The sequence below is a fragment of the Nannospalax galili genome, unplaced genomic scaffold, assembly GCF_000622305.1.
Source record: "Nannospalax galili isolate Female #2095 unplaced genomic scaffold, S.galili_v1.0 scaffold529, whole genome shotgun sequence".
In the NCBI taxonomy this organism is placed as follows: Eukaryota; Metazoa; Chordata; class Mammalia; order Rodentia; family Spalacidae; genus Nannospalax; species Nannospalax galili.
Genome location: NW_008360309.1, coordinates 1,783,531 through 1,793,542, shown reverse-complemented (window position 1 = coordinate 1,793,542; position 10,012 = coordinate 1,783,531). Strand labels below are relative to the sequence as shown.

Here is a 10,012-nt window from a genome sequence, read left to right as displayed (position 1 = left end):
GGACACCCCACACTGGGGTAGGATTACATTTCTACCTTTGGTTGTAAGTTGTTTTTTGGTTTTTGTTTTTTTGGTTTTTTTTTTTGGTCTTTTTGAGAGAGTCACCCTGTAGCCCCAGCTGTCCTGATGTAGACCAGGCTGGCCTTGAACTCACAGAGATCCGCCTGCCTCTGCCTGCCAAGTGCTGGGATTAAAGGCATGCGCCACCATGCCTGGCCTGGTTGTAAGCTTATTTTTGAGGCTGTCTCCTTATATAGCCCTGGCTAGCCTCAAAGTCCCAATCCTCCTGCAGGAGTGCTGAGATTATAAGCATGAACCACCATTCAACATGTGCAAATTTTTTTTCAAGGTAGGGTCTCATTTTGCAGCCCTGGCTAGCCTGGAACTTGCTATGTAGACCAGGTTGGCCTCAAACTCAGATCTGCCTGCCTCTGCTTTCCTACTGCTGGGATCACAGGTATGAGCCGTCAACTGTTTCTGTGTGTTTGTAATTTACATTTATGTATGTGTGTGTGTGTGTGTGTGTGTGTGTGCGAGATAGCACATGTGTGGAGGTCAGAGAACAACTTACAGGAGTCTGTTCTCTCCTTCCACCATGTAGATCCCAGAGATCAAATTCAGGTTGTCAGACATGACTGTAAGCACCTTTCCTGCTGAGCCAGCTCCAACAGCCCCCATCTTCACCTTCTAAAACCATTATCAAAACTTTCTGCATGAATTTGGGGGACAGTCATATTCACATGGCAACCCACATTGTTGGGGAACCCTGCTGCTAGGGTTGTAGTCCTCCATGTCTGGATAGCTCTAAGGGGCTCGGCGCCATATGGAAGGACTCTCCTACCTGGAAAGTGCCACCAAGCACGGATGCCTGACCTTATTTGGAACATGACCTTTGGCATAGTTACCTGCAATAAAACCCCCAGGTTTTTTCTATATGACAATTAGGCATTGCCCTATAGCTGGATGATAGGATCCCACTGCCACATGTAAATAAAGCATACTATGAGCACCTATCAGCTGAAGCATTGGCCTCCACACTGTATTTTCCCTAACATCCCACTAAATAAACGGAGCTGTTTCACTGAATCTGGAGTGTTTCATTGAATCTGGAGTGTTTCACTGAGTCTGGAGCTGTTTGCATCACTGAACCTGCCTCCCCGGAAGGGCTTTCTTCCCTCATTGCTCACTGGCCATCCTGACCCCGCTCGTCGCTTCTGCTCCTGTATTAGTCAGGGTTTGCCAAAGAAACAGAACCGGTAGAATGAGGGATTTATGGGATTAGCTTACAGGATAGAATCCAAGTAGTCCAACAATGGCTGCACCACACTGGAGAGGCTGAGAATCTGTAGTCGCTCGGTCCACAAGGCTGGATGTCTCAGTCCCAGTCTGGTGCTGAAGGTCTGACAAATTCCAAAAGATCAGCTAGTCTTCAGTCTACAGCAGCAAGACAAACTCACCAGCGAGAGAGAAGGCAAGCAGCCAAAAAGCCTGGCGTTCTGCTCTGCCTTGGTCTTTCATACCGGCTGCCATCAGAAGGTAACGCCCACATTTAGGGTGTGTCTTCTGGCTTTAGATGATCCAATCAAGATCTCTTTCAGTTAATCCCAGATCCAATCAAGTTGACACCCAGGATTAGCCATCACAACTCCCTTTGTCCTCTTGGAGTGGTGGCCAACGGCCCACGAGGAGAGGGAGCGACCCCACACCACATAGAACCAAGGGAGCCTCAAACAGGGATTACCAAGCCAGCATTCAGCCTGCCTCACTCCAGTCTCTAGGGAACCCCAATCCCTGGTTTGACCCTTGGTGCCCCAGAGACAGTGATACACCCATCTATGGGCGCAGCAAGAGCATTAAGAGGGTCAGTGTGGAGGCTCAGCAGGCTGACAATCTGAGTCTGCCCATGCCCTGTCTCGAAAAGACAAAAAAAAAAAAAACAAAGAAATATAGCCAATCACACACAAAGACATATGTCTGTCAAAAACCTGCCCTCTGGAAATGGAAGCAGCAGGCTGCTGCCCCCATACATATTGAGGTCCTGTGGAAACACAACCAAAAAAAAAGTATCACCAATAGTTTTTAAAAATTCAATTTTGCCGGGTGTGGTGACTCATACCTTTAATCCCAGCACTCGGGAGGCAGAGGCAGGTGGATCTCTGTGAGTTCAAGGCCAGCCTGGTCTACATAGTGAGTTCAGGTCAGCTGGGGCTACAGGGAAGACCCTGTCTCAAAAAGACCAAAAAAAAAAAATTCAATTTTAAGTTTGAAGAAAACAACCCATTGGCCTTCACACCCCACAGCAATTATGTTATTAACGCTTAGTGGGGCCACATGTGAGCCAATTCACACCGCAGTTATGTGAAAGGCTTCTAAGGGGCCACTCCTCTCTTTCCTTCCACTTTCCTTCTTTTGCATCACTGAGGAAGAAACCCAGGGTCTCATGCACACTAGGCAGGGGCTCCACCACTGAGCTCCCCAAGCTCCTCACCAGGGGATTCCAGGCAGGATTTCTATCTGTGAGCCACATCCCCAGCCCCTCACTGGAGGATTCTAGGTAGGGGCTCTACACTGATCTAGTCTATTCCCTCATCTTTCTTTTGAAATGGAGTCTGTTTTCCCAGGCTGTTGAACTCCAAGGTACCTCTCCTGCACCAGCCTCATAATGGGTCCAAGAACAGTTGAAATTTGAATTTTTGAGACCATTCCTATGTGTGTAATGAGCCTCTTGGGACTAGGACTCCCACCCAAACAGAAAAGGCATTGATGTCTGTCATTCATGCCTTAAACATGCAGTCTGAAATGAATTTTAGACATCCAAAACAATTTGTGTATGTGACAGCAGGTGTGTGGAGGTCAGAGGACAACATGCAGGAGTCAGTTCTCTCCTTCCACCATTTGGGTCCTCAGGATTGAACTCAGGCTGTGTGTCAAGTGCCTTTATCTCCTGAGCTATCTATCTAAACACTTGAGACAGGGTCTATAGTTCTGACTGGCCTGATCCACCTATCTCTGCCTCATGAGGGCTGGTATTAAAGTGTGCACCACCACACCTGGCTTTTTTTGGGGGGGGGGTCTTTTTGAGACAGGGTCTCCCTGTAGCCCCAGCTGTCCTGGAACTATGTAGACCAGGCTGGCCTTGAACTCACAGAGATCCGCCTGCCTCTGCCTCCCGAGTGCTGGGATTAAAGGCGTACGCTGCCACACCTGGCCCACACCTGGTTTTTTAATGAGTTTGTCCTTGTAACATTTTATGGTAACTGTCCACTTGTAGCCAGATGTCAGTGCTCAGGAAGCTGTGGATGGGGGCTAATGTGCAGTTGGGTGGCACAGCTGGGCTCAGCATGCATGGATACCTGGATTTAGCTCCTGGACCAAATAACTAAGTGCTCTGGTTTTCAACTTTTCCGATTTCAGCTTTAGGTTTGAGGGCTCTATCGTATCAGCCACTCTTTATTTTAGTATTTAAAATAATTTTATGTAGAGGAGTGCTTTGCCTGCATGTATTTAAGTGCACTTGTGTGTGTGCAATGCCCATAGTGGCCAGAAGAGGGCACTGGATCCTCTGGAATTGGAGTTACAGTTGTTAGCCAGCATGTGGGTGCTGGGAACTGGACCAGGTCCTCCACAGAAGCAGCCAGTGCTCCTGATTGCTGAGCTGTATCTCCAGCCCTTATCAGCCACTCCTATTGCTGATAAATGCAGGACAGGAACAACGCTGAGGAGATAATACCCGAGGTCCTGCTTTTTGCTGATTATCGTGGTGCTCCTGGGGAAGAAGTGGCTGAAGCTGCTCTGGTCTTGGAGGCTCCAAGTAGCGCCTCAGTCGAACCGGAAGCTGTCACCTGCAGGGCCCAGGTTGGTTAACCTACTTGGACTCCCTAACCATCAGTCCTCAAAGCTCCATACTCTCCTAAAATTGCTCCCGCAGCTGGGGTTCACCTGTTCAGTCACATGAGCCTACTCAGGGATGGTGTCACATCTAGAAGCAGCAGGGAAGTTGGAATGGTGGCACACTGAGTTTTCTTGGCACTAAGACATCCGTGTTCTGTCCACAAGACATCTGGGGGCCGTTGCTTAATCATTTCCATCTTTTCTCTGGACTTTTTTTCTTCTTTTTCTTTTTTGAGACACGGTCTAAGCAGCTCTGGCTGGCCCGGCACTCCCTTATGTAGACCAGGCTGGCCTTGAACTCACAGAGATTCACCTGCCTCTGCCTCCCGAGTGCTGGCATTAAAGACGTCCGTCACCTAGCTGGCAGGGACTCTATTCTTTATAGAGCAGTGTGGGAGGAGCACCACCTTAACATATTTTCCTATGATGCACTCGGGATGTCTTGAGGGAGCGGTTGTAACGGAGTCCCACTCTGTAGTTGTGGCCATCCTTCTGCCTGCTAGGATGAAGAGATGCTCCACCACACCTGGCTTAGCCTCTTTTCAATGCTATGTAAAGGGACGTGTGTGGCTACTGGCTTGCAGACAGACAGACGTTCCACTGTCTCACTGCTGCGATACCGTGCGGGGAGCTGCTGCCCCCTCGAGCCCAGCTGCATGCCTGTCATCCCAGCACTAAGACCAGGGGCTGGGATGGGAAGATTAGTTCAAGGTCTCGAGGCACGAGACGCTCGTCGCAGAAACCCACAGTCCACCGGGCAAGGCCGGCCGGCCCAGAGGAGGCGACGGCGGCCGGCAGGTCTCGGGCCAGCACGGAAACCAGGCTGCCGCCCGACAGGCCAAACACGAAGCAGCTTGAGCTACAAGTGTCTTTGACTCAAATTATAAACAAAAATCCCCTCCTCACATTACCCCAAACCCCGCGAGCGATGCGGAATCTTCGCGTAGCCCTCCGAACTGAAGTGGAGCTCTGCTTCTGTAAACAGCCTGTCCCGCCCAGCCCGCCCTGACTGCAAACAATCCTCCAGAGCCACCGGTCGGACCGCCCAGCCTAGCCGAGCCTTCTTTCGCACAACTGCGCATGAATCAAGGCGCGGTTCAAAAGGGGCAGAATTCGCGATCGGCCCTCGCGCAGACGCACTAGCGGCTTCTGGGAGCGCTTCCGCCTCCCTGTAGCCATGGCCGCGCCCGCGCCCGCGCCGGGACTCATCTCGGTCTTCTCCAGCCCTCAGGAGCTGGGCGCGTCCTTGGCGCAGCTGGTGGCGCAGCGGGCCGCGTGCTGCCTCGAGGGGGCCCGCGGCCGCTTCGCGCTTGGACTGTCGGGCGGCAGCCTGGTGTCCATGCTGGCCCGAGACCTGCCAGCCGCCGTCGCCCCCTCCGGGCCCGCCGGCCTTGCGCGCTGGACTGTCGGCTTCTGCGACGAGCGCCTCGTGCCCTTCGAGCACGCCGAGAGCACGTACGGCCTGTACCGGGTGAGCGCTACGCGAAGCCGAGCGAGTCGCGCCGACGTACGGCACGCGGCCTACAGAGGCCGCCCGGGCCCAAGCCGAGTGCCCCGCACCACACCTACATCCGGGCCGCCGGTCATGGAGGCCACAGACTACGGCGGCCGCTCGGAGTCATTCCGCGTTTTCGTCTCTAAACGCGGCACTGCTGCCCGGGTCTCACATTGCGGCTAGGCGTACAGTCCGGGGTGTGCGGGGGAGGCCACGCCCACCTTTAAACACCAGCTACGGGGACCGCTTCGGGTCATTTCGCGGTCTCACATCTATATCCCGGGTGTCGAGATGCCCGAGGTGAACCTGGGCCTCGCGGGTGCCCCGGCATCGGCGCTGCCGGGGTCACTTCCGGAAGGTCGCGCGGGACGCTGCGGCTCTCACCTGGGCTCTGGCGGCCTTGGCGGGTCCTGGGCAGCCCTTCCTCTGGGGTGTGTCCCCAGGGCGCGCTGGGCTTCAGTTAAATCATCTCTAATAGGCACACTGGACCATAACCCCATAGAGGAGAGAGTGCCCTCCGTCACACAGGGAAACAGGCATGGAGGACTGAACTCTTAAGCATCTTTGGCTTACTCCGTGCCCTTCACCTGCCCTTCAGGGAAAGCCTGCCCAGTGGTGAATAGTTCCATGGGTACTGAGGCAGGGGCCACCACACCCACCTCAGAGTCTGGGAGTATTACATCTTCACACCTGTCCCCAAGGGACTCGATGGGAAGCTCACTTTTGAAACTGCACCACCCTGAACATGGCACCTGCCCTAAGAACACTAAATAGTGGACTGTGGGGGGCTGGTGTTGGGCTCAATTGGTTGAGTGCTTGTAACTCAGATGGTGGCGTGCTTGCCTAAGAATGCCGCATGTCCTAAGTTCCATCCCCAGAACCACATAAACCAGATGTGATGGCACCCACTTGTCATCCCAGCACTGGGGAGGAGAGTGATGAGTTCAAGGTCATCCCTTGCTACATAGCTGGAGGCCAGCCTGGGCTACACAAGACCATTCTGATGCCCTCCAGCCCCACCCCAAGAAGAAAAAGAAGAAAGGGTTTCTAAGTAGTCGCATGGGAGGACACAGTCAAAGGTTCCATATTGAAGTTCTGAAACCAAGTCTTAGTGTTGTGGTCAGAGGCTACTGATGGGTGAGGCAGGAATAAAGGCAGTTGCTCCAACAGTAAGTCAGACTGAGAGTCTCCCAGACTCTATTATTGTCCTTGGCTCCTGTCATCCTCAGTCTGGAGCCCCCTGTGTTCAGGGTCCTCAGTCCCATGAGCTCTGGCTGGTAGAGCCTCCATCCTGCCTTTCCTGTCTGCTCTGGGCATGGCCAGACTGGGTCATGTGGGATGGATAGGAGTTCTTGGTCTGGGGCAGCCGGGTCCCAATCTGAGCAACATACTGGTTTCTGACTTTCAGGCTGTTGGTCTGCCCTGTTCCTGTCTGTGGATGGGGGTTAGGCAGGACTGTGCTTGGGCATCCTGGGCTGGAGGACACCAGGTCACTCACTCTCTTCATCTGCCACAGACACAGGTGTTCTCAAAGCTGCCCATCCCCGACAGCCAGGTCCTCACCATCAACCCTGCCCTGTCGGTGGCAGATGCTGCTGAGGACTATGCTGAAAAACTGAGGCAGGTGGGTCCCAGGACTGGATGGAGAAGCTATCCAAGACTGTCACAGCAGCCACTGCTTGGGGGTGTACTGTCAGTCCCCTCTGAGGGCCTGGGCATATGATGTGGAGGTTCCTAGGATTTAGGAGTTCAGGGCTTCTGTCTCGGGTGGGGTGTCTCCAGACCCTGGGGTCTTGGCCATGGGAATGGCAAAGGGTGGAACCTGCCACTCCTGTGGTCCAGTTGGAACGGTGACCCAAGCCTGGGACCCTGAACTCAGAGAGGTCGGAGGAGCGTCAAGGCCGGCCTGGGCTACAGAGTAGGACCAGTGCCAGAAACCTGCAGACCTTCTGTCACGTCCTGATGGCTTTGTGCAATGATGGCGTCTTGCTGTGCTGAGGGCCCTGGGGATGGGCTGGTATGTGGGACTTATGCCCCCACATCAACAGGAAACTGGTAGAAACTGGGGCACCACAGGATGGGGAGCTGAGAGGATGGAGCCCCTCAATTCCTCCTGTTCTCTAACCTGCCCTCCAGGCCTTCAATGGAGACCCCATACCTGTGTTTGACCTACTCATCCTGGGTGTGGGCCCAGATGGCCACACCTGCTCGCTCTTCCCTGGCCACCCGCTCCTGCAGGTGAGTGGGGATCTAGGGCTCCCCTGGGTATCAGCACCTACCCCGGCAGCCCTGTGGGACATCAGGTCCCCATCTGAAACACATGTACTCATCATCCCAGTACTACAAACAGTGGCAGAGTGGGAGTGACTTTATTCTGTCCCCCCCACTCCATCTCCCCCTACCCCCAGGAGCGGGAGAAAATCGTGGCCCCCATCATCGACTCCCCAAAGCCACCACCACAGCGGGTGACACTAACACTTCCAGTGTTGAATGCGGCCCGGACTGTCATCTTTGTGGCTACTGGGGAAGGCAAGGCAGCTGTGCTAAAGGTGAGGACAAAGGGGCCACAACAGACCCTGACCCCACATGCTGACCCCAGAGGAGGTGGGGAATTGGAGCAGCCGTCCTAGGACACTGGACTATCTCAGGGCCTGAGTTCAAATCCTCAGCACCCAAGTACAGAGGCACACCTGTGATCCCAGCCCTGGGGAGGTGGAGACAGGAGGATCAGAGGAGTTCAAGCCACCTGTAGGAGACTTGGGGTGCTGGGCCCACAGGATACTTGGGGCCCAGAATGTCTCCTGCTCTGTCTCTGCGCAGCGTATCCTGGAAGACAGAGAGGAGAGTCCTCTGCCGGCTGCCATGGTGCAACCCCACACTGGGAAACTGTGTTGGTTTCTGGACGAGGCAGCTGCCCGACTGCTCTCTGTGCCATTTGAGAAGCATTCCACGCTGTAGTGACCACACAGACCAGACCCACTATGTAGACGACCTGCACAGTGGCTGGGGACCTTCCAGGGCTGGCCCCTCCCAACCTCTTTGCTCTGGGCTTTGTGGCAAAGCCCTGGGGTTGCTGGAAGCTGGTGGCTCAGCCTCCAGCCCAGCAAGTCCTTCCCAGCCTGGCTGTTGTGCTGGCCAACTGGATATTAAAGGGGTGTTTCTGGAACTTTCTGTGGTATAACTCTCAATGGGCATGGGGCAGGTGGGTACCTGGGCCACAGGCCTAAGTGCTGGGATCAGGGAGGGGAGTCCCAGGGTGCTGGGACAGCAGGGAACTTCCTGGGGTGTTGCAGACAGAGTACTACACACTGGGTATCTAAAGAGAATTTTATTTAGAGGCTGGGGGTAAGACTCGGTAGCACTTGCCTAGCAGTCATGAAAGCTGGGCTAACATCCCCAGCAACACACCACAAAAGCAAACCAAAAACCACTCCCGTTCCAAATCTGGTCCCATTCTCCGGTTTGAGTGTTGGAATCTGTGCTTACTATATACCATGGTTATCATGGTCAGCTACCTCCTGATCCATAGTGGCTGCCTGTGACCCAGCCATTGTGTCCACATTCTAGCTACTAGCAGGGAAAGGAGAGTCACTCTTTTTTAAAAAAAATATTTTTTTCTAACATTTATTTTATGTGTGTGAGTATATTGCCTGCGTGTATGTGAGTGCACCCATATCGTGCAATGCCGCGGAGGTCAGAAGAGGGCTTCGGATTCCCCGGGAACTGGAGTTAAGGACAGTTCGTAGCTGCCATGTGGGTGCTGGGAATCAAACCCAGGTCCTCTGCAAGAGCAGTCAGTGCTCTTAACCACTGAGCCATCTCTCCAGTCCCCAGGAGCTTCACTCTTAAGGAACAACTCACTAGACACCTCAGCCCGTGTCTTCAGAGCCAGTAACTGTGGATGCCATAAAACACCTGCAGGCCTACTCACAGTCCTTAGCTCGATGCCTGCCCTGGTATGACCACCCAAAGGTCACATGGGGTCTGTAGTCTGCATGGGGTCTGTGAAGCTGGAAGAAATGTCGAGGTGCGTCTTGGAGTGTTCTTAGTTTCCTTTTCCCCCTCATCTTCCAGACTATAATGTGTGCTCGGTGGGTGGTTGGAGCATAGGTAGCCATGGAGGATCAGCTGACCCATTTGTCAGTTTCTTCTAGTCCCAGGGACCCAGTGAGGGAAGCTGGTGGGCTTGGCTGAGTTTGGGGGACTAGGGGGCACCCCCAGAAAGCTCACACAGGTCAGACACGAGGTGGGAATTGAAACTTCCTGGTAGCAGTGGCTGCACAGGAGGGAGGAAGGCTGGAACCACAGAAAGTGACGTTCTTTCAGTGCCTGGTCCCTGAGGGCCCCTCAGCTGTGCCAGTGAGGAAGTGGGACAGGCCTGAACAGAAGCCCAGCAAAGGGAGCCGCCTAGCTGGGATACCCCAGAGCCGAGGGCAGAGGCTGAGGCAGGGCTCAAGGAAGCTAGGGAAGGTGAGATGGGTGTGGGGACCTCAGGTGGGCAGCCCTGCCTGGGACATGTCCTGTCTCACAAGGGGCATGATTACTGTACCACTGGTGGGTCGGCCTCAAGGTTCAGGGGGCTACTTGTAGCCATCATGCCTACATTCCAGTCTCTGGAAGAGGAAA

At 54.1% G+C, this 10,012-nt stretch overlaps 1 protein-coding gene across 2 annotated transcripts; it reads left to right on the top strand.

The window, feature by feature from the left end:
* The first annotated feature begins 4,929 nt into the window (after positions 1-4,929).
* Pgls (6-phosphogluconolactonase) lies at positions 4,930-8,552 on the top strand. Of its 2 annotated transcripts, none has more exons than XM_029559333.1 (5): positions 4,930-5,362; positions 6,795-7,010; positions 7,523-7,624; positions 7,795-7,935; positions 8,207-8,552. In XM_029559333.1, the coding sequence occupies exons 1-5, from the start codon at positions 5,069-5,071 to the stop codon at positions 8,342-8,344; spliced, it is 891 nt and encodes a 296-aa protein (XP_029415193.1). In that variant the 5' UTR covers positions 4,930-5,068; the 3' UTR covers positions 8,345-8,552. The 2 variants fall into 2 exon arrangements, with proteins under 2 accessions (XP_029415193.1, XP_029415194.1); XM_029559334.1 differs by having other exon boundaries at positions 4,950-5,362; positions 6,903-7,010.
* The last annotated feature ends 1,460 nt before the right edge of the window (positions 8,553-10,012 follow it).